This window comes from Lates calcarifer, linkage group LG19 (genome assembly GCF_001640805.2).
Source record: "Lates calcarifer isolate ASB-BC8 linkage group LG19, TLL_Latcal_v3, whole genome shotgun sequence".
In the NCBI taxonomy this organism is placed as follows: domain Eukaryota; kingdom Metazoa; phylum Chordata; class Actinopteri; family Centropomidae; genus Lates; species Lates calcarifer.
Window position 1 is genome coordinate 16,575,872 of NC_066851.1, and position 24,088 is coordinate 16,599,959.

General features: G+C 41.0%; 2 protein-coding genes and 1 pseudogene across 4 annotated transcripts in view; 1 reads left to right on the forward strand and 2 right to left on the reverse strand.

Moving 5' to 3' along the window:
- Positions 1–92: 92 nt before the first annotated feature.
- Positions 93–9,962, reverse strand: LOC108875061 (RNA polymerase II elongation factor ELL-like; annotated as a pseudogene).
- A 2,779-nt stretch (positions 9,963–12,741) lies between these two features.
- On the forward strand, positions 12,742–17,227 carry LOC108875013 (ankyrin repeat domain-containing protein 34B). The gene is made up of 4 exons (XM_018663656.2): positions 12,742–13,022; positions 13,572–13,754; positions 13,943–14,163; positions 16,145–17,227. Exons 1-4 carry the CDS (start codon positions 12,810–12,812, stop codon positions 16,992–16,994), a joined length of 1,467 nt encoding a protein of 488 aa, XP_018519172.1. The 5' UTR covers positions 12,742–12,809; the 3' UTR covers positions 16,995–17,227.
- Positions 17,228–17,486: 259 nt separating this feature from the next.
- The window catches only part of zgc:110158 (uncharacterized protein LOC553590 homolog), a 36,865-nt gene continuing 30,263 nt past the window's right edge, over positions 17,487–24,088 (reverse strand). For 2 of the 3 annotated variants that reach the window (XM_018663655.2, XM_018663653.2), the window contains 7 exons: positions 23,781–23,816; positions 23,606–23,660; positions 23,324–23,394; positions 22,870–22,948; positions 22,699–22,727; positions 22,470–22,571; positions 17,487–20,800 (listed from right to left, as the gene is read on the reverse strand). In XM_018663655.2, coding sequence (XP_018519171.1) covers positions 20,771–20,800; positions 22,470–22,571; positions 22,699–22,727; positions 22,870–22,948; positions 23,324–23,394; positions 23,606–23,660; positions 23,781–23,816 — 402 coding nt within the window. In that variant the 3' untranslated portion in view covers positions 17,487–20,770. The remainder of the gene's footprint in view (positions 20,801–22,469; positions 22,572–22,698; positions 22,728–22,869; positions 22,949–23,323; positions 23,395–23,605; positions 23,661–23,780; positions 23,817–24,088) is intronic. The other variant, XM_018663654.2, reaches the window with a different exon arrangement.

The window sequence follows — 24,088 nt, forward strand, 5'->3', positions numbered from 1 at the left end:
GGAATCAGAGGCAAAGGACAGTTCAGCCTTAAACCTGAAAAACGTCAACAAAGTAATATGATCAAAAGACTTTTAAATAAAAATCACAAATGTCTGGTAGAAATATTTTATGATAAATATATGCAAACACTGCTTTCATAAATTATTGTACACGTTATGAAGTTATATGGATAAATAAAGATTTAATCCACCAAATTAAAACATCTGATTTGTTTCAGTTCATTCATAACCACCCTTTACTTACAATTTGTAACTGTAGGGTATTTATTATTGGTGCTCTGTGTAATGTTTTTGTTTGGCTTTGTAAAAAAAAATAGTATGAATTGGGGAAAAGGTTATACAAATGAAAAACAAATTAATTTATCTGAAAGTCTGACAAAATCTCTGATTTATTCCTCATGCATTCTGTAAAGTACACAGCATGCAACAACATCTTTCCACTTTTTAATTCTTCACCTCAGCCTACAGCCTACTGTAACAATAATGCCATAACTCTAAATACTCTATATTAAAACTAGTTTTAATTATCATACTTTTACTGCAACTCACACTATAAATTCCCTGAATACAACTTCAAGTTCACATTATGTTCAACATAACAGTCTTCTGTGTTCCAGGAAAATCACATGAAGGGTAACACTGGAGGAATACTATGAATCCAGACCAGAATTAATAACCATTACAGGAAACAGCAATACTTCCAGGAGTCATTACTGAGGAGAACTGACAACAACACTGGTAAAATCTCAGTTCATCAAACCCAGAGAATACTGAAGGACAGATGTCTTTTCAGGATGTGCACATCTGCACCCCAGCTGCCATGTTTTCTTTGACACTGGAGAAGAAGAAACCTTCACCTGCCTTTCAGATGAGCTGTCTGGGTATGTATAGCGTACAGTTAACTCATGCTTCCAGCATAAAATGTGAATATTGACATGGCTGACAGAACACATAAGCAAATACCCAAATTGATGTTTATATTTCATTCACAAAAGAACTAAAATGTGTAATGGGGATGAGAATCTACAGGCGTTTTTATGCTTAGCACCTTCTCTCCACCTGTAACTGTTTTCATTTTAAAGAGTAAGAGCTCAGTTTCAGCTTTGAGAGCTTTAGTATAACTATTATTACTCCTCGTGTCCTTGGCAGCATCATCTCACTGTAGTAGCAGCTCATTGGTCAAACTGTTTTTCAAAGAAAATTTCTCATCTTCTAAGAAAAGATCTCATATTAAAGGGCTGCTTTCACCCAATGTTCTACTGCTGCTCTTCACAGACGACTCCCAGCCTCACTGGCATCTTCAGCAGGTCTCGAGAGATTTATTTAGCCATGACCATCCAATCCAGCTCGATGGCATTCAGCTCAGCAGCGGGAACCTCCCTTGCCTCAGGGTGTTTGTTGTACTTTTCAAGTTCACTTGGCTCAGTCAGGCTCTTCATTTAGCACAGGAATGGTCCACACTGAGTTGCTGTTGGTCGTACTCTGATATGAGCTTCTTGATGTGGGCCAGTTTGTTGTGTAGGTATTCACAACGCATCTTGTCCTGGTTGTAGTTGGGGTTGGACTGGAAGGGAAATCAAGAAAAAATGCTTGATTACAGTCCAAAACAAGAGGCATGTAAATGTCACATGTGGCAATCTTAAAATAAATATTGTCAAGTTGTCACAAAGTTATTACCTTTTTAATTTTGCGATACTCTTGAAGAATTTGATTATGAACCTTCTGCAGGAGAAAAACACAGAAATTACAATGAAGTAATACGGGTATGATTTCTAATATACTTTTAGAATTGTGTATCATTTAATTCCAGTGTATTTAGCCACATTTTTGTGAAATGAATACAACATAATTACCTTGTATTTATGTGATTCCTGGTGAAGTTGTTTGAGCTGCGTGTCCAACTCCATGAACTGCCGGGTAACGCCATCGATACGAGCGTGTAAGTCTCTGTACTCGTTGTACTCCTTGTTAAAGTCCTGTTTGTAGCTCTGCCTCTGGTCATGGTTGCAAATCACTGTATATGTCCTGTGCAGAGACAGTAAAGAGTTCAGCAAAATCCATGTATGCTGTGTTAAGAACCTGAAAGAGGTTGGCTTTGAAAAAAATCTTGATTTATTTTGTAATACATAATTATATAATGACATAATTGCACACCTAAACCCATATTTTCTCAGGTTGTTGTATTTGATCAATCTTTTTTGGGGGCAGACACTGCGTTTCCAATAAAAGTTCCTGGAACTTTAATTTCACAAGAATTTTCCCTGGGGTAAAAAGTTCCTCCAGTGCATTGTGATTTATGTTTTCACAAGAGGACCAAAGTCATGGGAAGATTATTATATTCCACTGGTATATCAAAAGTTTCCTTTCACGTCATTTGTATTCCAATATAATGTTGTCCTCTGCAAAAATGGACAACAAAGCCTGAACTTTATCTGTGCACTGGTTGTAAAATCTCTCAGGCTGTTCCATCTTGACTATTGTTGGCCACAAACTAAGAAAAACAATGTAAAATGTGTGGAAATCAAAAGGCTAGCGTACTTGAGCAATCAGTGTTCCCCAGAACTTAATTTAGACCCTGGTTCCTGTTCCCTGCGGAAAGTTCCTGTGGTGAAGGCGCACATTTGGAAACATTTTGTGTCAATATACCAGTAAAAGTTATACTTACGATAAATAGTCTGCTCTGTCATTGTCCACTTGAAGCACATTAGAGTCTAACAAAATTTCACTTGGCACTGAAAGAAAAAAGGAAGCATGTTAAATAATAGAAAATGCTGACACAGTGATACTTGAGGTCACATATTAGCAGCTCATAGCACTCACCTGAGCAGTCCAGAAGGACTTTGTTGTCTGAATCCTCTGAACTATGACCTTTTCTCCTTTCTTTCTTCTCTCTCCACCTATCCTTCTCCTTGAGAGACAAAAGAAAAACAAATTCCAATTACACACATTCTAACAACATTTTGGGAAAAAACAGAAACTTCCCAGCCAGCTGTACTGACCTGGTCTCTGTGTTTGTGTTTGCTCTTTTTCCTTTTTGTTGTGTGTTTACTCAGATTAGGCACTATCAGAGGGGATGGAAGGTGATCTGAGTTGGGCTGAGGATTGTTCTCTGGGCTTTCAGGCTCCTCCTGCGCACAGGGAGTTGGCTCGAGTCTTTTAGCCACCTCTTCTTCCTGCTGACAGACTGCTGACAGAGAATCAAACAACTTCCGAGGGTCAAGCGAGTTCTTTTTCCCGTCATCCACTCTTGCCTCTATGACGTCTTTATGAGCAGCTTGTTTAGACGGCCTCAATCTTGACTTGTCGTTGGGTGTTCTGCTAGACAAGTGGGATATCCTGGGCTTCTTACTGGCCAGCGGGTCAGTGTATTCCTCAGGCAGGGAATGTTTTGGACGGTGTGCTGGGGAGGAATTGGGGGTGTCTCGCAGCGGGCTGACCTGGGCCTCAGGGACAGTGAGGAGGTTCTGTTGTGGCTGAAACAGTCTCCTGCACAAAAAGTGACAATGATCATAAACCTCAACTGGTATTTCTCCAAAAACACATATGTACACACATTACAGTACACCTGCAATGGCAGTGTTGCCCTGCAGTTAAATACATGCTGACATATGCAATAAGCAGGAAAGAAGAGTCACCTGCATTGGTGCCACAGGTGCTGTCAACAGGTACTAAAAATGTCAAACATAAAACCTCAAAGAATCCACAAAGTGAGAAGCAGTGACAATAAAAAAGAAAGTTGCAGCTGTGTCACTCAGTTTGCAGTACCTCTCTTTGAGTGTACTGTGGTGATTTCAATATGACTTGATTTGTGGGTCTTAACTGCTCCAGTGTTGATGCCATTGCAGCAGTTACACATCTACATGACCGAGAAATCAGCTTTCTTGAGAAGGAAATCTAGCATTCTAGAAATGAAGCTGGAGATAGTGGATTTCTCAAATCCTCCACCCCAGATACAGAAACCAGGTTCCTTGTTTACATGATGTGTAAGAAATCAGGTTACAGCATAAATTCGACTGTTACCGAGTTCCTAAAATGCTTGTAAAACACACTGACTGCCTGAATAGCTCCTCTTTATGAAGATTTAATAGCCTGATAAATGTAGAATGAGTTAGAGTGAATATAATATATATGCCTACTCCCATAAAAAAAAAAATCATCAATTGAATTTTTTTTAAAAGGCAATTGCTTGCCTATTTATCCAAATAATTTGTCTAATCTTCACATTTCTTGATATGCTATAGACATATAGATATAGACATAAAGAAATAATTCCCCAGGAGAATTTTGGTACCCACGTTAGTTCCTGAATTTAATTCCTGTGGGCTCAGTATTTTCTCAGAATATTTGGTCTGTATTTGTGCACATCTGTGTTACCTGACAAGGATTCTTTTAAGAAGCTGTTGGTCTCCTGAAGTGTATCCTGGCCAGTCCTTCTGCAGATCCTTATACAGACTGTCCTTCAGAACAAATGTGTTGTCCTCTGCTGTTGAGCTGGCCAATCTGCAAATAGACACATACAAAAAACGACACGTGAGACAAGACTTCTTTTGAATCACATTAATATTCATGTGTAATGAGTGTATAATGTTTTAGATTTGGGAATCATCTAAATGGCAAACATGTAAATTACATTTATCTGGGTGAAACAGAAAAAAAAAAATCACCTCCATCAGTACAGAGTCCAGTATATCTTTGTCTCCAGCCGACAGTCCATCTTTCTGCAGCCGCAGGATCAACTCAGGTCTTTTGTACGGCCTCAGAGCCAGCAGGTGTTTTACTCTCTCGCTGAGTGACCTCTCCTGCACATCGCCCAAATTCCTCCTGTTTGACGCACAGGCACCCTTCTTCAACTTGGACATGCTACTCCCTCTCTTAATGTTGCTGAGGAGGGATGGGGATGAGTGTTTGGGTTTGGTAAGGCTGGCCAGTGCAGGGGCCGGGGCTCGCACCGTTACCTTCTTGCCTGTGGAGGAGCAGGAAAATCACACACCATAAGACACCATTTCCAAATGAAGCAAAAAAAATATCTTCAAAAGAAATCTTGTGAGGATTCTGACTGAGGCTTCTATCATCAAAAGTGACCCTGTACTGTAGTCTTCATTTTTCTAGTGCTAGAAACAGTTGTGAATGTATGTAACTATTGCTTTTTTTAGCCTAGAAGCTGCATGATCAGTCACCGGAGGAAGAAAACTTGGTGGATCATCATATTTGTCCTGTGGCAGAGCTGTGGATAAAAGAGAAAAGACCTCACATCGCCTCTCAAGAAACCCACACTCGGGTTACAAAGCAGCACACATGATCTCAATGAGCAAAAACTGCCATCTAATTTAGGAAATAACCACACGGTTGCACAACTTCTCTTTTTTGTACATGCTTCCTCTGAACTGACAAAATCAACAAAACTAGTGTGTATGTCTATGTGCATGTGTGCTCTATCTGCGTATGTGTGCGCTCACTGAAACAAGATGATGGTGGCTAACATATCTGTTTAGAGGGAAGTGGTTTGGTGGTTAGAGGTAGAAAGAAGTGGTGACACAAAAAAAAGCTAAATCACTGGTTTTATCTTGTCTATGTATATTCTGTGAGCATGTTGTACAGAACACACAGTCTCTGTATGTTTGTGGAGACTCAGTGTCCTTTAAAACCACTGTATGCAATAACATATACAATACTGAATGTGAATGTGCATGTGTGTGTGCTGTACAGAAAGTTTACTTGTAGTAGGAAACAGACAAAATGGACAAAAACCCACAGAAGAAAAGACTGAAGACTGGCTGTTACTATGTCACTGGTTACCACACATGTTGCTATGGTTACCAATGCAATATGGCTGACTGTGTTTTTTTGGATTCAACCAGCACAGTACAAATTTGTCTTCAGGCCAGTCTTATTCCTTAGCTGTAGTTAACCGTTGTATAACCAAGCAGGCTGTGTGCACATGTGAGTGTTTTCTGCTCTTTCCTACCCTGGTAGCGTCCCCCATGTTTGATGACAATGGCCCCTCGGCTGCGTGTCTCCTCCTCAGCTTGGGCCATGCTCTGACGAGCCTTATCGTACGAGTCATCTGTAGCGTTGACTGTCATCTTCTTCTGAATCACCCCAAGACATGACAGCTCCTCGGCAGCACTGGGTGGAGGAGGAGGGAGGACAGTGAGTACAGACAGTGATCTGACAGAGCTTTCAGGACGCACATTGTCTACTTCAAGTAAAACATTGTTTTTCAGTACATACTTGCTTCACTGATGTTTATGTTTTGATAGTGTTCAGTTATGTTCATATCAGCTGAAATACCACACACTTATATGGGGTTTTATTTAGGTCATTTAGGCAACAACTACAATGACTTAGAGACTCAGATTTACTACATTTCACTTCTCTACATTTTCAGCTCACTAGACCTGTACAGTCAGGAACCCTGCGTTTTCTCTGGCATTTAAAGAGACGTTACCAGCAGGGTGACTTTCACACAGCAGTGGGGGAGAGGAGACATTTAAAAATATTATAACTTATTCAGACGCCCAGATAATTCTATACATGGACAAAGTAAATGTATAAACATGTAATCACTGCAGAAAAAACATGTTTACAGCCCTCATGAGTAGGTTTTGAGTCCTATGAGCATCCCCATGTAACATAAAACGTGTGATCCCCCCTATATTTTGCAACTTTCCATCTGCTTACTCTTGAGGACCAAGTCTTAATATTCATTTAAGTCTTATATTTATCCTTAAAACCAAACAACCACATCTTTAACCTTTAACCTGATAAACGTTACTTATATTTGTATTTGATTTTGTAGTGTTTTACCCAGCACTGAGCTGTTGGACGCAGTCAAAGCTTCCATGGGGATTGTCACGCGCGACATTTCGCCACGCCAAAGGTGAATATCCTCACTTCATCTCTACTCTCTGAGCAAGGGACAGTGATTCTCTGTGAGGTGAATAAGAAGGAAAAAGGAGATACAGAGAATGAGATTTAACATCTTTAAAATGTACAAGATGAAGTTAATGAATTACTGTGTATGTCAGCAGGTAGACCAGTTCCTCTTACCCCTTGGTTTCCATTAAAACAGATAGAGGGATGAGAAGACCAGCCCTAGAGGAAAAAGAGAAGTTATTTGAAAATGACTGCATGTTGTAGTCAACAACAACCAGGAACAGACACACATACACACCCCTGATAACAGACTAGCAAAGACGTATGTAAAACATAACACAGAGAGCAACTTGTGGTTTGTACTGTTTATACGAGCGTTTTTGTCTTCGTTCACTGTGGTTTTACCTCTGCTATTACATGCTTACCCGTTTGCTTTCATTTCGTTACACTGCTGTTCTTCAGGCATAGTGTATCACAGCGGTTTTCAACCTGATCCTGTCTGACAAACCCCCTCAGCCCACAGCTCAAGTATCCCCTCACTGGTAACACAAATTGTATGGATTTTGCAGTGGGTGTTATTTAACACTACATTACTTTTTCATACAGGACATAGTGATCCTGGTATTGCTGGTGTTCAGGGTCAGTCTCTTTTTCCAGTAGGTTTAGACAAGTTTAGATTTGTGCCATTTGGAGACAACTGACAAACAGGGATGCATCGATTCAACTTTTTCACTTCCGATACCTATTCTGATACTTCAACTCAGGTTATAAACTAAAACAGAGCACAAAAACCAGTGCTCTCTCTTTCCAAAAAATTTAATCTGAATAACTGACTGCACAGAAGTAACGGGAATCATTCTTTGTAAGGCTGGGGATTTCTGTGGCACTACAAACTGAGTTGATGGTCTGCTTTGACTGAATGAAAAGTGAAAAGTGTTAACACTGAAGGGGAACTCCACCAATTTTACTCATCAAAGTCTGTTCGCAGGTCTTGGAGAGTACTACCGCATATGTTAAAAAGTTGCTCAAAGCCTTTTGTGGCTGCGGAAGGAGCCACCTAAAGACCGGTTAATTGTAAGCTTACCAGACCTCTTTAGCCCACTACTCATCTCTTCTTGAGGCAAACCACTACTAGCATGACGGTCAAGTTGCATTGTGGGTAACAAAGTGGCCAGGTTTTAACAAAGAGGAATGCATGGAATAAAAAAGACGATGTCTCTTGTTCTTCTGCATCAGATTTTTATCCCTTTTTAAAAACTGCACATTGTGAGTCTGACAATGTTGGAGAGCAATGCTAAATTAGTGGAGTGCTCTTTAAAACAAGTCACTAACATAAAATGTGTCTGCTGTGCATTACTTAAGCCATGACCAATACCCAATCCTCTTAATGACCTCTGTGTGGTAATATTTCTCCTTTTTCCCCCCAATTAAGTTAGCAAAATTTCCTTGTATCCCCTGATGACTGCATGAGTGCCCTCTAGGTCACATGCTCCCCTGGTGTATCAAGTCACTTGCGCATGACATGCCCTTTAAGTAAATTCAATTTGGTTTTTAAAGAGGGCACCAGCTAAGGTCATTACGACCCGCTGTTCAAATACAGCAGCTTGTCATATGAGAATATGATGAAACAACAGTGAAATAACAGCCTGTCATCTCTCACAGGGGTGAATTAGCCTGTAGGAAAGTGCAGAAATGACAGGCCAAAGTGACACGTTTGCAGCACGGACGGAAAGTATGTGATGACTAGAATCTAATTGACCTTTTCATGGAGAGGATTTTGTGAGTCCACCTGTTGATGAGTGCAGAGAGAGATGTGGCTGCCAGTGCAGAGTTTGGCCCGGCTACATGTGGAGGTGTTTTCTTTCTTTTTTTTTTGTCTCTGTGATCAGGCCAAGTGGGTTATGAATAGCCACACTTAAAGCTAAATAAAGAAACTAGATATATGCACAGCAACAGTATTGTGTGTGTGTGTGTGTGTGTCAGACTCAGCATTGCGTCAGGTGTTTTCCCCTCCTTCCTGTCTATCTATCATAACTGAAATACACTCAATTCAGAGGTGTAATGGGAGCAGTGCGGTTTTTCACCTTTCATCAGAAAAGAGGTTTCTATGCATTTCTTCTCTGAGGAGTTTCCTATCTGTATTATAAGGAATTACTGAATTGAGGAAGTGTACGTGACTGTTCTTTGCTCAGACTTCCTGCAGCGTCTGATTCATTTGTGATTAACTGGGTCAAATGTTTGATTTTTGAGTCTGTCCATCTGCCTGGGCTTTTCCATCTGTCTCCCTCTGGCTATACTGTACATAAAAACTGGCCGCAACTCTGTATCTGCTTGACAAAAAAAAAAGATAAGTGCTCCATCTCTCAAATGCAATCCAAAATACCCTCCTCCAATCAAAACTACCCCCCTACCCACCCCCCAGCCTTTCTTCCTCTCCTTCCCTTTCTTTCTCTCCTCAACTCCGACACCGATTAGCATTCATAATACTTGCCAGCAGCTTGTAACGACTTGGCCAGCAGCTTTTTCAGAGGCACCATCTCACAGGAAAGCGTTTCCGCATTGTATTATGCAACATGCATTTTCATTTCACGGCTAATAGGAGGCTTGTATGAGACAACAACCCCTGAAAACATACTGGTGAAGTTCGGCTGAATCGCAAAGCACAAACCCGCCTTCCTCGCCTTTTCTTGTCACTTCTGTTTGAAGCGAGGGTCCTCTCAACGAAGTGGCACAACAAATTTCACAGTTAAAGCTAATTATTCGAGGATAAATAAGTAAAAATAACCCACCTTCCCGTTCTGAAAGGTGCCAATGGCTCTTGCCGCGCTGTCAGTGAGTTTGACATGAAAAACAGAGATGTTGCCGCCGCGGTTCAGTTTACCGCTGGACAGTCCGTAACACTGGTTCTCCCTCAGCGCCGACATCCCGCCGCAAGTCCGCCCTCCTGCCAGGCTTTCACTCCGGACCAAACAAATCCGACATAAATAAACAAACAGTGACGAGAGGATCCAGAGAAAAGACCTCAACGGTTCCGCGCGGTTGCTCCTCCGCCGCGCGCTATTCTGGAGTAGATCGCATTACGTCATGACGGCAGAACTCAGGGCAGATTTTATTGGCCCGCAGACATAAATAAACCATTACGTAGGGCTTACGTAACCACTTCTACTTTTTTTTCTTCATGCCCCTCTCGCTCTAATTTCCCTTCTTTCACATGCAGGGAATTTCTCTCGTGTGAATGAACACTTTTACTGTTATTCACACTTTCCTTAGGTTTTAATGCTTTATAGGTTTCAGGACCGGGGTTTTCTAAAGTAATAAAACCTGTTGAAGCGGGGTTGTCTGTTTGGCTGAGTCACAGTCAGAGACAATTATTTCTAATCCCACATTTGTCTTTGTATATTACTTTGTGTTTTCTGTATATTGCATCAGTGTTTTTAAATCATTTGAGGTGCCTTGTTAGATAAATGCATTGTTGAACGCAATTAAAGACAATGAAATTTGCATTAGCTCACAATTATAATGTGAAGTTGATAAAAATCAGTACAGACTTGATATTTCCTGTGATGTCTTTTTACAGGATGCTGGTTTTCATACCACATAATCTTCACAAGTGGCTACCTGGAACAGCAAAAATACTGAATGCAATACTTGTGGTAAATCAGCTAAAAATCTTCAAACACATTGGTATGGTCCTTAATGGTAAAATTGTATTTGGCTAAATCACGATTCCCTTGTTGTGCTGAAAACAAATTCTAATGCATTGACTTCCTGATAGCTTTAGTTTGGTTAATTTGAAATGGGGTTTGGGAAGCCCCTTTGGTAGCCTATGAGTCTCTCTGGTCAGGTGTAGGTAGCCTCAGTACAGATTCATTTGACTCTGTTCTGCTTTTGGCTCTTGGTTTGTACACAGTGTTTAGGGAGTAGATCTAATATTGTTCTAAAATTTCTTTGCCTGTTTGTGGATGATTTATGAATATACATCTAACTGTGCCCGATACTTAGATTTGTAGATGTTGTTATTTGGCTGTAGAAGATATTTCAGCTGAAGTTAGGCTCACTTGGGTGTATTTCTCATTTAATGTTGCTATCTCTCAGTCTGTCCCTCAAATATTAATGTTTAACAAGCTCTTCCTCTGTGACCACAGGGTTAAATATTGTTGGAAATTCAGTGAAAGATGACTAAGATGTCATACTCAAGAAAACAAAGTGCTACTTTTCTGACAGTTTGCCCAAATAGACATTAAAGCCCTGGTGTAAAATGAAGCTTAATACAAATAAAAAGTTGGTAATTTACAATGTATGGGTTGAAGTTACTGATTTATTTTCTGAAAACACCAACGGACATGTTCTTTTCCATGCAATGACAAAATTTCTTTTAATTTGAAATATCTCTTTTAATTTGAAAAACTGTATTTACAAAATAAGGTACAACTAAGAGACAATGCTTTGAAAATGTCTCTGATGCTTATGTAGAGCTGACCAAGGAGCATGCATATAGTTAAGTTACTTACATCAGTAAACATATCACTTTTGGCTAGAAGTGCAGTTACTGACTTTAAACTTCATAACTTCAGGGGCCATTTTCATCATTTTATGTCCATTTACGAACATGCTTGCATGTAAAGCATGCAGGAAAAATCCAGCTAATTGCTGTTTGACTTAATTGCACGACTGGTATTTGAGGGCTGCTGAAGTGTTTCTCTGATCTCAGACAGACACAGGCTCGGAGCTAGTCTCTTTTTTTGCCTCCCCCTCTCCCAGCCATTTTGAAACCATTCAAGTCAAATTTATTTATTTAACAGAAAAGTTGCTCAGTGCTCTGTGGAGAAGAAAAAAAAACACACAAAGGCACACAAATACAAAAGGGAGAACAGAATGCATTGCAAATTTACAGATACAAATGAGCTGCTGTGAATTCATGTGTGTGTGTCAGGCATTTGAGTTTCACTGTGTGTGTGTGTCATCTGTCTCTCTGCCAGTGTTTGAACACGGCGGTGGTCACAAGGCAGATGAGGCCTGTTCAAAGCCGACACATATCAAAGGGCCTTTGGGTCTTTGTAGCACAGTGTCTGCAACAGGTGACATTTCGGGCTCAAAACTGTTTATCACTTTGAACGCTCACTGTCTCACAACCTCCCCTTAACCCAGCAGGTATGGAGGAGACAGATCAGGACAGAGGAGTTACAGAGGGAGACAGAGACAGAGGCAGCAGGTGAAAGTTAGTATCTATAGACATCGATAGACAATGGAATAAAGATGATAATTTCTCTTTGGAACTTATCTGAATAATTCAAGATGGCTGCTCTCTTCTTGTTTGCAGAACAAGAGTAAGTGAATAAACACTGCATAAGGAGCATCAAGGTGAGTCTAACATTTACTCTGTGTTTCACAGATGTATCTAGCCACATCTTAGCCTGTGGATACCATATGTCATACCCACGCCAATTTTTAAAGCATCTGTAATAACATAGCAGCCTTTAAATATGAATTTTTCACTTAAATTAAACTGAATCTACAATGACTCACAATAGATGATGTAAGTCTCCAGTTTTGTCTCGTATTTCTGTTGTAATAAAAAATTTCATGAGAGTTTGGATAAGAAAACAGACAGATTATGACTACTTTAACTTAGTTTCTGTTGTTTTTGAGCATTCATACTATCATATGGTATGTTTTGTCAGTTGAATTATGGGAAGAAGTCCCATTTTGTGAACAAGTATCACAAAAATGGCTTATTTAAAGGTATAATCATGAACATAAAAAAAAAACAATGTTATCAGGAGAACATCATTATTATAGCAAGAAAGATAACAGGTAAAAGATGTTCAGAGCAGGTGGTGAAGGTGTTTTTGAAAACTGGAATATTATAATATTATAACATAATGAATGTTATGAAAATATAGTATGACTTTCTTTCACCCTCTCTCCAGGCCATGGGGGACCCCCTGTCAGACTGCAGCCCCTTAATCAGTGCAGCGGCCTTGGGTAAGCTCCGTCTGGTCCGCCTGCTGGTGGAAGGCGGGGCTCAGGTCAATGGGCGCAACCCCAGAGGAGAGACGGCTTTGCTGGCCGCCTGTAAAGCCCTGAGAGGGGAGCCCGCTGGGCCCGACACGGTGAAACTCCTCACATACCTGCTCCAGAACAAGGTCGGTCTGCGGTGACTAATATTTCCCATTTCAACTCAGAATGCGCTTATATACAATCCTCTGCATACATGTCTGAATGCTAGCTCAACAGTGTATTGATTTAGGTGTATTTCTAATGCATAACAAATCTGTACCTGCAGTAAGAGAGGTGTATTTTTAATGCATAGTAAACAGGTTTCTAATGCAACCAACTCTGCTTGCGTCCTCCATCCACCTACCAAACTGTTCCTTAACATTTTGGCACTGTAGAACACAACATAGTGTACTCTGAAGCAATTTAATTATTGATTATACGGAGGACTGTGCATTAGAGACCGAATGTCTCATAAAGCGTCCTCTCACTTGAGAGGCAGAACCCAGAAGCTGCAACACCAGATTTGAATGTAGTTTAGTTTTTGTTTTCCTAACAAGCAAACATGCATGTCTACACACACAAGTGAGCCCCCCTGACTGCTATGGCCTCACAGGATACACATTTCTTGAGTTGACATCTTATAATTTTAACATTAATCTTAATGCTGATATAAAAACCAGCTGATGTTATTTCAGGCAGATCCAAACGCACAGGACCGTTCTGGCCGTACTCCTCTAATGTACGCCTGTATGGAGCGAGCAGGAGCTCAGGTGGCATCCACCCTGCTGTCCGCAGGAGCCGACCCCAGCTTGGAGGACTACTCCGGAGCCTCAGCTTTGGTGTACGCCATCAATGCACAGCACCAGCCGACGCTGGAGGTCAGTCGGAAATAGGGAAAGAATGAGCAAGGAAAGTCAAGATCAAAAGTTTTAAGGTAGAAAAGAGGTGGGATGGTAGAATTAAAGAAAGACTGGACTGAACCACTGAATTTGTTCATGATAATGATCATGAAAACCTCAGATTAGACAAATCCAATCAACACCTCACCGGCGCTCATTCCCTTCAGGTGTTGATGGATGCCTGTCGGGCCAGGGGTCGTGACATCATCATCATCGCTACAGAGATGGGTGTGACTGGAGGCCCGGTGACCAGACGTTATCTGAATGTCCCTCCATCCCCTGACACCTCGCCGGTGTCCTGCATGTCCCCGTCCGACATCGTTATCAAGACGGGCTCACCCAACTCACCTGAGGGAGAAAACATCTTCAACTTCAGAGGAACCAGTGAGTTATTCTGATTGTTTTGTTTTAACATCACCTTGCAGAGAAGTGAGTGAACATTATGTCCACTTTTATTATTAATTAAGTCATGTCTGTTTTATTAATAGCACATAATAGTAGGTAATCTTGATTTTAAAAAATAAAAGCAGATGTGATGTTCAGTGCAGATGAATACCTATTGTGATATTATGCTTAATCTAATCTAAAATACTGACTTGGCTGGTTAAAGATAGAAATGTTAAAAAAAAATCTTAAAAGACTTATCACCCTCTGAAAAACTTGTTTTTACTGACCTTCCTCTCACCTTAGCTGTAATGATGCACAGGTGTACTTCAGGACACTGTGACATCACTGTTGGGTGTGGTTACAAAGCACAACGAAGCATACTTTTGACCACACCTAACCTCTGTGGTTAGAGATGAAACATGCAACTTTCAAGCAGACAGGGCCAGGAAGAACTAGTTTTCACCCTGGTGTTAAGTTACTCTTTGAACCCTGAATGTTTAAAATGTTAAGCGGTATGTGAAATGTACCATGCAAGGAGACAGACTAGCTGACAAAACAAGACAATGTCTCCACGAGGTCCATTTTGTTAGGGATGAACTTTCACTCTCAGCTTTTAAGTAAAAATGAACAAGAAGTCTTTAAAACTCAGAAAAATGGACATCTACTTTTTTCATGATCGAGTGTCTGATACAACCAAAAGTTACTGAACAGCTACTAAACTGACTGTGTTGTGAGATTTATTCCTCAGTCAAGAGTTAAAATAATAGTTCTTCAGAAGCACAATAACCATGTTTTGTTTTTTTAAAAAAAAAAAATTCTGTCTTGACATCAGATTATATAATATATAGAGAGACAGCTTCTCCATCTTTATGTTGAGATCAGTACCACCAACAGTACTCTTCAAGTGTCTGTATGCAGACACTGTGCCCCTCCTGCATATAGCAGCACAGCGTTTAACAAAGGCAAGTCTAGACAGATGAGAACAAATGCCTGCTGGCTGGAATCATTAGGTGAGTGCTCATTCCTGAGGACAGAGAATGAGAATGTGTTGCCAGGGTGAGGTGGGGCTAGCTCTAGTGGTGCATTACAATAAAAGAAGCTACATTTCTTAGACAGGAACTGACACTTAATTCACACCATAGAAACTGGGAAGAGTGAATATACAGAAGTTGGTTAGGGTGTTGGAGAGAGGAGAAATGTGAGGATGGCGTAAAGGACTGTGCTATATTTGGTTATATGAGGTGAACAGTTTCAGAATATGACCCAATTTACAGACATGAGTGTGTTTTCATAACTGTAAGGATAGCAATGTCGACTGGTCAGTCTGTCTTTGGTCAAGACTAAAACATCTGAACAACTACTGATTGGGTTTCTATGAGATTTAACACTGCCATTCATGGCTCCCAGGAGTGATCAAAACCTTCCGATCCTGTGATTTTACCTCTAGCACCATCAACGTGATAAAATTTTAAGTTGTCCAATTTGTTGATTAATGACCAAATATCTATATAACTATTGACACTGACATCATCATTCACTTTCATGTCCTTCATTGTATATGAGGTGGAAGTGTACAACATATTCACAAGTTGTTTTTTGTTGTTGTTGTTGTTAATTAAACTGACAGTTTAGAGTTTTGTTTCCACCTTCTGGCAATGAGAGTAATTACACAAATTACAATTTGTGGTTGTTTTGCCATCTATGACTTTCTTTTTTTAGACTGTAATCTTTCCTCTGAACATCAACTTTCTTTTTTTATCTGGAATGTCCTACTCTTGGAAAACTATGCCATACTCCTAGCTGCTGTAGCCTTCTCCATCTCCGTTTCAGGAGCAACACAAAGGAGGGGATCGCTCTTTCAGGACAGACATTAAGGGACATGCAGTTTTTCTCAACCACTTCTATATGAAAGATTTACACTCACAAACTGTGTCTTTTTCACTTCCATCAGGCAAAGGGGGAAGCAGCAGCAGCAGCAGCAGACATCCCTCCTGTGAGCTGAGTCCACTGAGCCAGTGTAGCACTCCACCTCCCAGACAGAGGATGTTATCTGAACCATGGCTGGCCATTCACAACCTGGCCTGTCTGAACAGAGCTTACGAGGAGGGCACAAGGGAGAGGAACCTGCAGGAGGAGGGAGAGCGAGGGGATTTAAGGAGGGAGGGAGGAGGGAGTGAGGATGAGGATGAGGATGAGGAGTCACATTGGAAGAGAGACAGGACAGAAGAGAGGAGGGAGAGCATAGTTCACAGGAGGGATAACAGACACGGAGGAGAGAATTACAACAGCTGCCATGAGGATTTCCTTCCAAGGGTGTCTCAGTCAATCCTCTCCCTCACAGAGGGGAGATCGTCTCAGGCAACCTCGAGCACGCTGGTCCTCAAGACGTGTCTGACACCTGGAGGGTCAACGTCGGACAAGATGGCCCAAAAGAGCTCTGTCGATAAGCTTCCTGCCTGCCCGTCCCCTCACTCCCAGCTCCGCAGGAACACCCTCCCCTCTGTCACGGTGGTCCCGCCTCTGCTTCACCTCCCTCCCTTAGCCAACCAATCAGAATCTCACCTGCAGGTACCAGCCCAGGCCTTGCTCTCCAAAAGCAGGAGCATGGTGTTCCTACCTCATCCGCCCAGCTCCTCTCCACCCTCCTCTTCATCCAGAGCATCTGCGAGACCGGCGCTGCTCCCTCAGCTCCCCCTCGCCTTCTCCCTCACCTCCCTGGTCGCTCCTCCTGCCTCCTGCTGCAGCGAGAGGAGCAGGAGGTCGCTGCGTCGCCACTCAGTGCAGCTTGAACCGATCAGAGGAGGAGAGCAGATGAAGCACCTGGGCCTTTGAGGCTGTTTCTGTTGGAAGCAACGTCTTCCCTCTGTAATAAAATTCTTTGACATGAGAAAGGATAAAGTTTGACCTCAAACTAAACAGCAGCCGGAATACAAAGACAAAAAAAATATACAGTTTAACAAAGGCTCATGAATCTGTGTAAACCCTACAAAGGCTTGTTTTGTAGCAGAAGTGCATACAAAGCAAAGTAAAACTTTAAAAAGAAAAACAATTAAAATAAAAAAAGAGATGAGAAAAAACTTGCCTGTTAACTTGATTTGTATGTCACAAGAAACAAATATTCCAGAAAAATCAGCAAATAATCAGGTTTTCCTCTTCCATACTTTGTTCACCTTTTGACCCCTCAGGTTGGTAAACACTGGCTTGTTCCATTTCCTTTTGATAAGAGAAATAAAGCCCAGGGAATCTGTATTCTAAACTCTATAACATCCTAGAACCAGGAGGTTCACCCTAAGAGAAGACAGAAAAATTCCTCAGAAAAAAAAGCTCTTGTTCATGGCAAAAGGAGTGAAGTCATTTTATTTGTTTTTAATATGTATCTACAACAAGGGGGACACAGGCAAAACGACTGACAACTTGATGAAAATTAAAACAAAACCAAAAAAAAATTACATTTATTATCAATGCAGTTTTCCCACCTTTTTTCCAATAAGCAACATTTTTTTTTATCTAAAGAAACTTTACAATATAAAGAAACATACGAAGAAGGAACCTCTTATTTTACTACACGAGACATTTAGGATCTGAAACTACCCTAACATGAGATACAAAGCAACTCCCCAAGGACAGACTGCCTCATATTCAATACTGCTTTGTCATCAAGAGGAAAAATGAGGAACTGAACAAAAAAAAAAATCTTTACTCCCACCCCAAAAAATTTCTCTCTTAACCCTCCCTAACCCCTGAATGTTACAGTATTATACATCAGCACAATAGAAATACAGAAATGATCAACGTTGTGACGGCTTTTACTTACAGGACAGAAAGATAGAGAGAAGTTTGACTGCATTTTATACAACAGTATTTCAAAGTACAGGGGGAGGAAACGCCTGTTCCCACACTTTCTCTACCTCTCCTTAGCAACAAATCTGTCCATTATTCTTCTCCCCCCCCCCCTCTACCTTTCCCCGAATATTTCTCCCGCCCCATTTTTAAATAGATAAAAAAAAATCCTTCATAGTAAAGTCTGTACTCTGGTCCCTGGTGTGTTGGATTTGAGAGCCAGTGTCCTGTGTGCCCTGCTTTCGGTTTTTCAGTTGTGTCAAGAGGGTAAAAGCTGAAATGCAGTGCGTCGGAGGCAGACACAGAAGGGACAAGTTTTGTTATGAAAAACTGACCTCTTTCACTCTGTTCTTGCAAATTCTCAGTTAAAAATGGCAAGAAAAAAATATGCCTGTTCTGCTTTTTTTTTCTTTTTTTCCTCCTTTTGCCACCTCAAACTATCAGTTTCCAAGAACAGAGTTAGAGGACGGAGGCTTTTGGACAAAGAACTGTGTTTAATTTTAAGAGTTTTCAAGGAAATGTGTGTGACAGTGAGTTAGCTAAAGGCGTTCACACACACACACTCATCTATAAAATCTTCCTTCCTCCTCCTCTAAGACCCCTTGACGCTACAGCTCTGATGCACAGTAAAGCCCCACGTCTTTTTTTTTTTTGTCTATGATGAGGTGAAATAGCATAATAGTCTATAGCAGCTCCAGTTTCTGTTTCTCATCATTCATATTATTTCTGAGTAAAAGACACACCATCTCTGAACAAATACACACAGTTGCCTGAATCAGCCGATTCTGATCAACTGTTTAAGTTGTGATCTGAAATATCAAAACATGTCAATGATATCAAAATGCATTTTACAGTATTTACAAAAAAATTAAAATCAAAAGATGGAGAGTTGTACAAAAAAAAAAAAAAAATCAGAGAGGGATGATGTATGACTGAGTGTATTGATGCTGGCCCGCTGGAAAGGTAAGAAAAAGGGGGGAAAGGACCGAGGTCTTTTTCTCTTTTTCTTCAAGATGAGCAAAAAGGGGAGGGAGGCCACTCGTTACAGTCAACAGAGCAACGCCTTGTCGCTTCCTGACCTGCTTTTCTCCAACATAAAAACCCAGAGGATCCGATCAGCAGAGAGCCAGAAGTCCTTTTTTTTTTTTAAAGAAAAAAAAAAACAAAACAGAAAGCGACTGTAAAGGGGGATGAGAACAAAATGTCTACAAGCTAGATTGACTGGTGTGTGAAAGCAAATTTCCATAAAGCACCGACATACATCACAGTGTGTTGAGGACTCATCAGCAAACAAAAACAATCCGAGTGTTCACTACGGGTCAGGTCAGCAGAGAGACGATAAACGCAGCCTACGCACGCGCTGGAGTGAGCAGTGACCTCAGTGGGCAGCATTAGTGGAAGCAGCGTGTGTGTGTGTGTGTGTGTGTCTGTGTGTGTGTGTGTGTGTGTGTGTGTGTAGGGGGGTCAAAAATGGTCAATAGCTTCAGCACCTTTAGGGCTTGGATACGGGGATCTAATGATGTCAGACGAAGATAAACAGACGCTGCTGAGTGGATCTGCATATTTACACAGTTGCTACTAGTTCTGCAGTTGACAAAAAAACAGGGATAACACTTCAAAAAATGTAACAATGATTCATAAGACAAATTAAAAGTACATAAATAAATAGAGCTGTGCATTTCACTGCATGGAAGCTACTAAAACAGGAGCCGCTTCTTCTTCTGGTGTGGGTTATTGAACATGAAGGTAAAATTTTAGATCTTTTAAAGTAAGTTGCAAAACCTCTGAGAAAGATTATAAAAAGGGCCAATCAGTACCATCTCACCTGCAGGGGGCAGTGTGCTCACATAGAGCCATGTAACGCACACGGCAAATAATTTCTGATTTGTGTGCACATACGCCGTCTTCATCATAATCATGTGCCCTTAGAAATAACAGAAATTAGAACCTAATCTTAAAATGATCATACCAATATCATTAATAACAATAATACAATAATAAAAATAGCAATGATACAATACATACACAAAAAAATGGGGGGGGGTTCACTGATCATCACAACACCTCTGTTAAAAATGTACACAGAGAGAACAATGTGTGGGGCAAAGGGGTTGTCTTGTCCGACCCTCCACTGAATCTGTCGGGAACAAATAAAACAAAAACAAAAAAAAAACAAAAGACGATAAAAATGTTTTAAAAAGTCCAAAGTCATGGTTGAGAAGCTTCCAGGCAGCTGCTAAGAGACCCAACGCTGTGTCCTCAGGGGAGGGCTGTGTTATCCAGTCTCCTCTCTCTCCCTCTTTCTCTCTGTTTTGTCCTCCTTCCCTTGCTCATTGTCTAGACCCTGACAGGAAGCCAGGGAGGCCAGGGCCGGAGTCAGAGAGGAGGCTCTTCCTGTGACTCTGCGACTGCTTCCTATTCAGACCGCCGGCCATCTTGCATGCTCCAGGAGGGCCCGTCTTAATTAGAGTCCCAGCATGCTCAAGGGCTGTCCCGGAAGGCTGTGTGGCCGTAGAGTTCCAGAGCGAGAAGGTGAGGAAAAGAAGGGGGTGAGGTGGGAGGGAGAGCGGATCCCGTATTGTTGAGGGGTGGGGGTGGAGGGAGCAGAAGGTGTGTGTGTGTGTTTGTGAGGAGGGGAGGTGGTCCAATCCGAGGTGAAGTAGGGATTGAATTGAAGAAAAAAAAAAAATCAGGTGCAGGGGTTACCAAAAATAGGGAGGGAGGGAGGGGAGAATAAACAAAAATACAAAAAAAAGGAAAAAATAAAATCACACACTCATCGTCATGTTGGGTGAATACTGAAAAGAGAGAGAGGGAAGGGGGAGGAGGGCACAGATGAGTGGATATGTCACTGACAACATTTAAACACCAGAGGGTGCTCAAACCCAGACCTGCAAAGCTAGAGGAAGCACAGACTTAGGTTCCAGCCATTCTCTAATACACCTGACTCAAGCAATCAATACTGCAATAATTCAGCTATATTTCTGATGATATGGGCTGGGTATCAAACCTCTGTACTTTTTAATACAATCATAAAGTTAATAAAAAAAATTTCCAAAAGTTGGCTGTTTGTTTACTTCTTTTTTAAACCCAATATTTACTGATTTAAATCAAAATTTTGCAAATTTTAGAACCACTTGAGCTCCATTTATATAAACAGTATAAATGATATTCCTCAAAGTAAGAAACTAAAGAAGTATCGCTTTTGTTATTGGTACCAAATCTCACTACGATGTCTTTAATTGGCATGAATATGGAAAAATTTCAAACGATACTCAGGCCTGCTGCTGATTGGTTGAATCAGGGTATTAGGGCTCGGCTATAATTCCAGTCTGCGCACCCCGTGGCTCTCCATGCCGAGGGTAAGAGACGGTCACAATTTTACACAATGCAAGGGAACAGTACCCCCCTCCACCTGCTGTGCTCCTAACAAAAACCTAGACTCACTGATTAGTTTTGTATGAGTTTAAAATATAAAAATCTCCAAGTTCCTTCTTATTTAGCCTTTTATAAAACTAGTAAATGAAACAGAAAAGGCATTAATACTGAAAAGTATATCAACTGTAATCACATCACTGATACAGAGGGTATAGAATGATTTCTAAGTGATTAGTAAGCGGCTACAATGCAAGCAGAACATCAGATATTCTTTACAGCCCTGTTTTTATGACCATTTTGGACAATGAACACAATATTGTGCACATATTAAGATTAGCATTTCAAATTTACAGTGCTGTGTCCCACATAATAAAATATTGATGCTGTGTTTAAGCACTTAGAAAATAAAGGTTTTCACAGGTCTACTTTGTTCCTTGTAAAAAAGATCTGACCCAGAAAACGAGTTGGGTTGGGTTTGAAATAATATTCTGTCTTAATTAGGTCCAACTGGGTCTTGTTGTGTTGCCATGGGTCTCCTGTTTGATGTGTCAGTATGTGTAATACCTGAGTGGATCTGAGTGGACTTGCAGTCAGCTCTGATCATGAGGTGAGTCATAATCTTCACAGTAATAAAATGTGTTTTTTTGATGCATGATCGGGTGTGTGAACTGCAAGGAGCAGGAAAAATGGCAACTCGTATTGCTGTTCTCTCTTTGACTGTGTTGCTTGTCGATTGCTGGTGCATCACGCTGCTCGGGTTGGCGTTCTCTCTCTATTTGTGCCTGTTCTGACCACATTTTGGATCAGGTCTTCTTAATCATGGGTCTGTTTGGATGGGGTCTACTTTTCCTCAGATCAAGTCTCCTTTTTTTAAAACCGGTTTGGGCAGGTTTTCCAGACAAACTGGATACAAAATTCTGACTAATCAACGCGGCTGAAAAAAAAAAAAAAAAGGCGTCCAGGACACAAACTTTACTAGGAACTGACAAATCAGCCGAACCCTCTGCTTGCATTCTTCCACTGGTTTATGTCAGGACGTTAAGGATAACTGTTAGGGGACGTGAGATGTCATTCACTCGCTCTACTTACACTTTCGCTTTGGAATGGGTTCAAGAAGTTCCCGCCCATTTCGCCGTCATCTCTCGGCGTTCCAGGAGGGTTGTTCATGCCCCCCATGTTATTAGGAGAGCTCTGGAGGAAGAGAAGATATAAATTACTTAGACTGTAGAAGAGTCAAGATTTTAAACAAATGGGTTCATCTACAAGAACAGAGCTCAGCAAACAAGAAAAGTTTAGAGAAAATCTGATTTTTACTCACCTTTGGCAACCCATCCATATCCCCAGACCCTGAGGAAGTGAAGGAGAGAAAATGTTCAATTGTTTGTTTTTTAAAAAGTAAACTTAATCTCAACAAAGAACTGTTTCATTTGTATACCTATCAGCCAAATTCTGCCAGTGATTTGTGAAGCCACACTGTGTTTAAACCTACCTAGTGATCCGTTCATGTGGTGTGGCTCCATGGCTCCCATAGCTCCCATTGGCCCATCAGGCCCAGGTCCCATGGGGAACTGGCAGAGGGATGTAGAACAATATGTAAATGATCGTGATCTTTTCAGCTCAGGGTGAAACTGAGATTATTTAACACGTTCTTGTTGGTTCATCTCCAGTCGATTCTTATTGAGCTCAGTGTGGCAGCATTATGTTTCTCTAAAGCTGAATTGTGCTGGTGCCCAGTGATGTGGTTATAAGCCCCTGTTTGAGCTGGATTAATTTTTGCGGGCAAGGTTGTGTAATTTTAATCATTACACCAACATTATTTTAACCTAGAATCAATCTGCAGTGTCTGAAACAGTTACAAGCCTGGAAAGCTAAAAGCTGTTAAATAACATTTCAAAGCTTTTTGTTGAATACGTAAATGAACTTCAATCATGTGTGAAACTTACATTGGGTCTGTTTCCTCCCGGTCCAATAGGATTCATCATTGTATAGATGTTTTCACTGGAGTTGGTTGAATCTAAGAAAAAAACAGAAGAAAAACTTTAGTTATACAACATTAAAGAGAGATGATGTTAAATGGATGTGAAAAATGAAAAGTGAGAACTCTGTGGATAGTGGTTGGCTGAAGAGGGGACATGTTCATGCTTGTTTAGTGAGGGAGAAAAATGGGAGAGAGGTCTGATTTTTAAGACAAGTGTTAGTGCTGGGGACATAGTTAGGTGACGCACCACCTGGGCTGGGCATGATGGGAGTTCCAGGTGGACCTCCTCCGCCTGGAGGACCCTACAGAGCAATCAATGACAGAGGTTAAAATGACGCTCATCAGAACACCTTCACCAGTACAATAAAAAATCATCATTTCATCCTGCAGAGCTGCACCGTTTTTGACTGATTTCAACTCACCACATAGTTTCCTGGAGATGAGGAGGAGTACGCTATCTGCAGGGGGAAAGAGGAAACAGATAATCAGATCAGACGGTCAGAGGATATAAAATAAGAGGAGCATTTTACAATCTAATAAAATCCAAGACAACACTCCTGCCATAAATATTACTTTTGTGATGCTTATAAATGTTCAGACTGGATCAGGAAAGTTTTGTTTTAACTCCATTGTAAGTTTTTCAGGACATAGCTTGTACTTTTGTCTAGTGAATATCCCTTTAAATGTCCGTCAAGGAGACTGCCCTGTGAAACAATGGGCATGAGTAGCC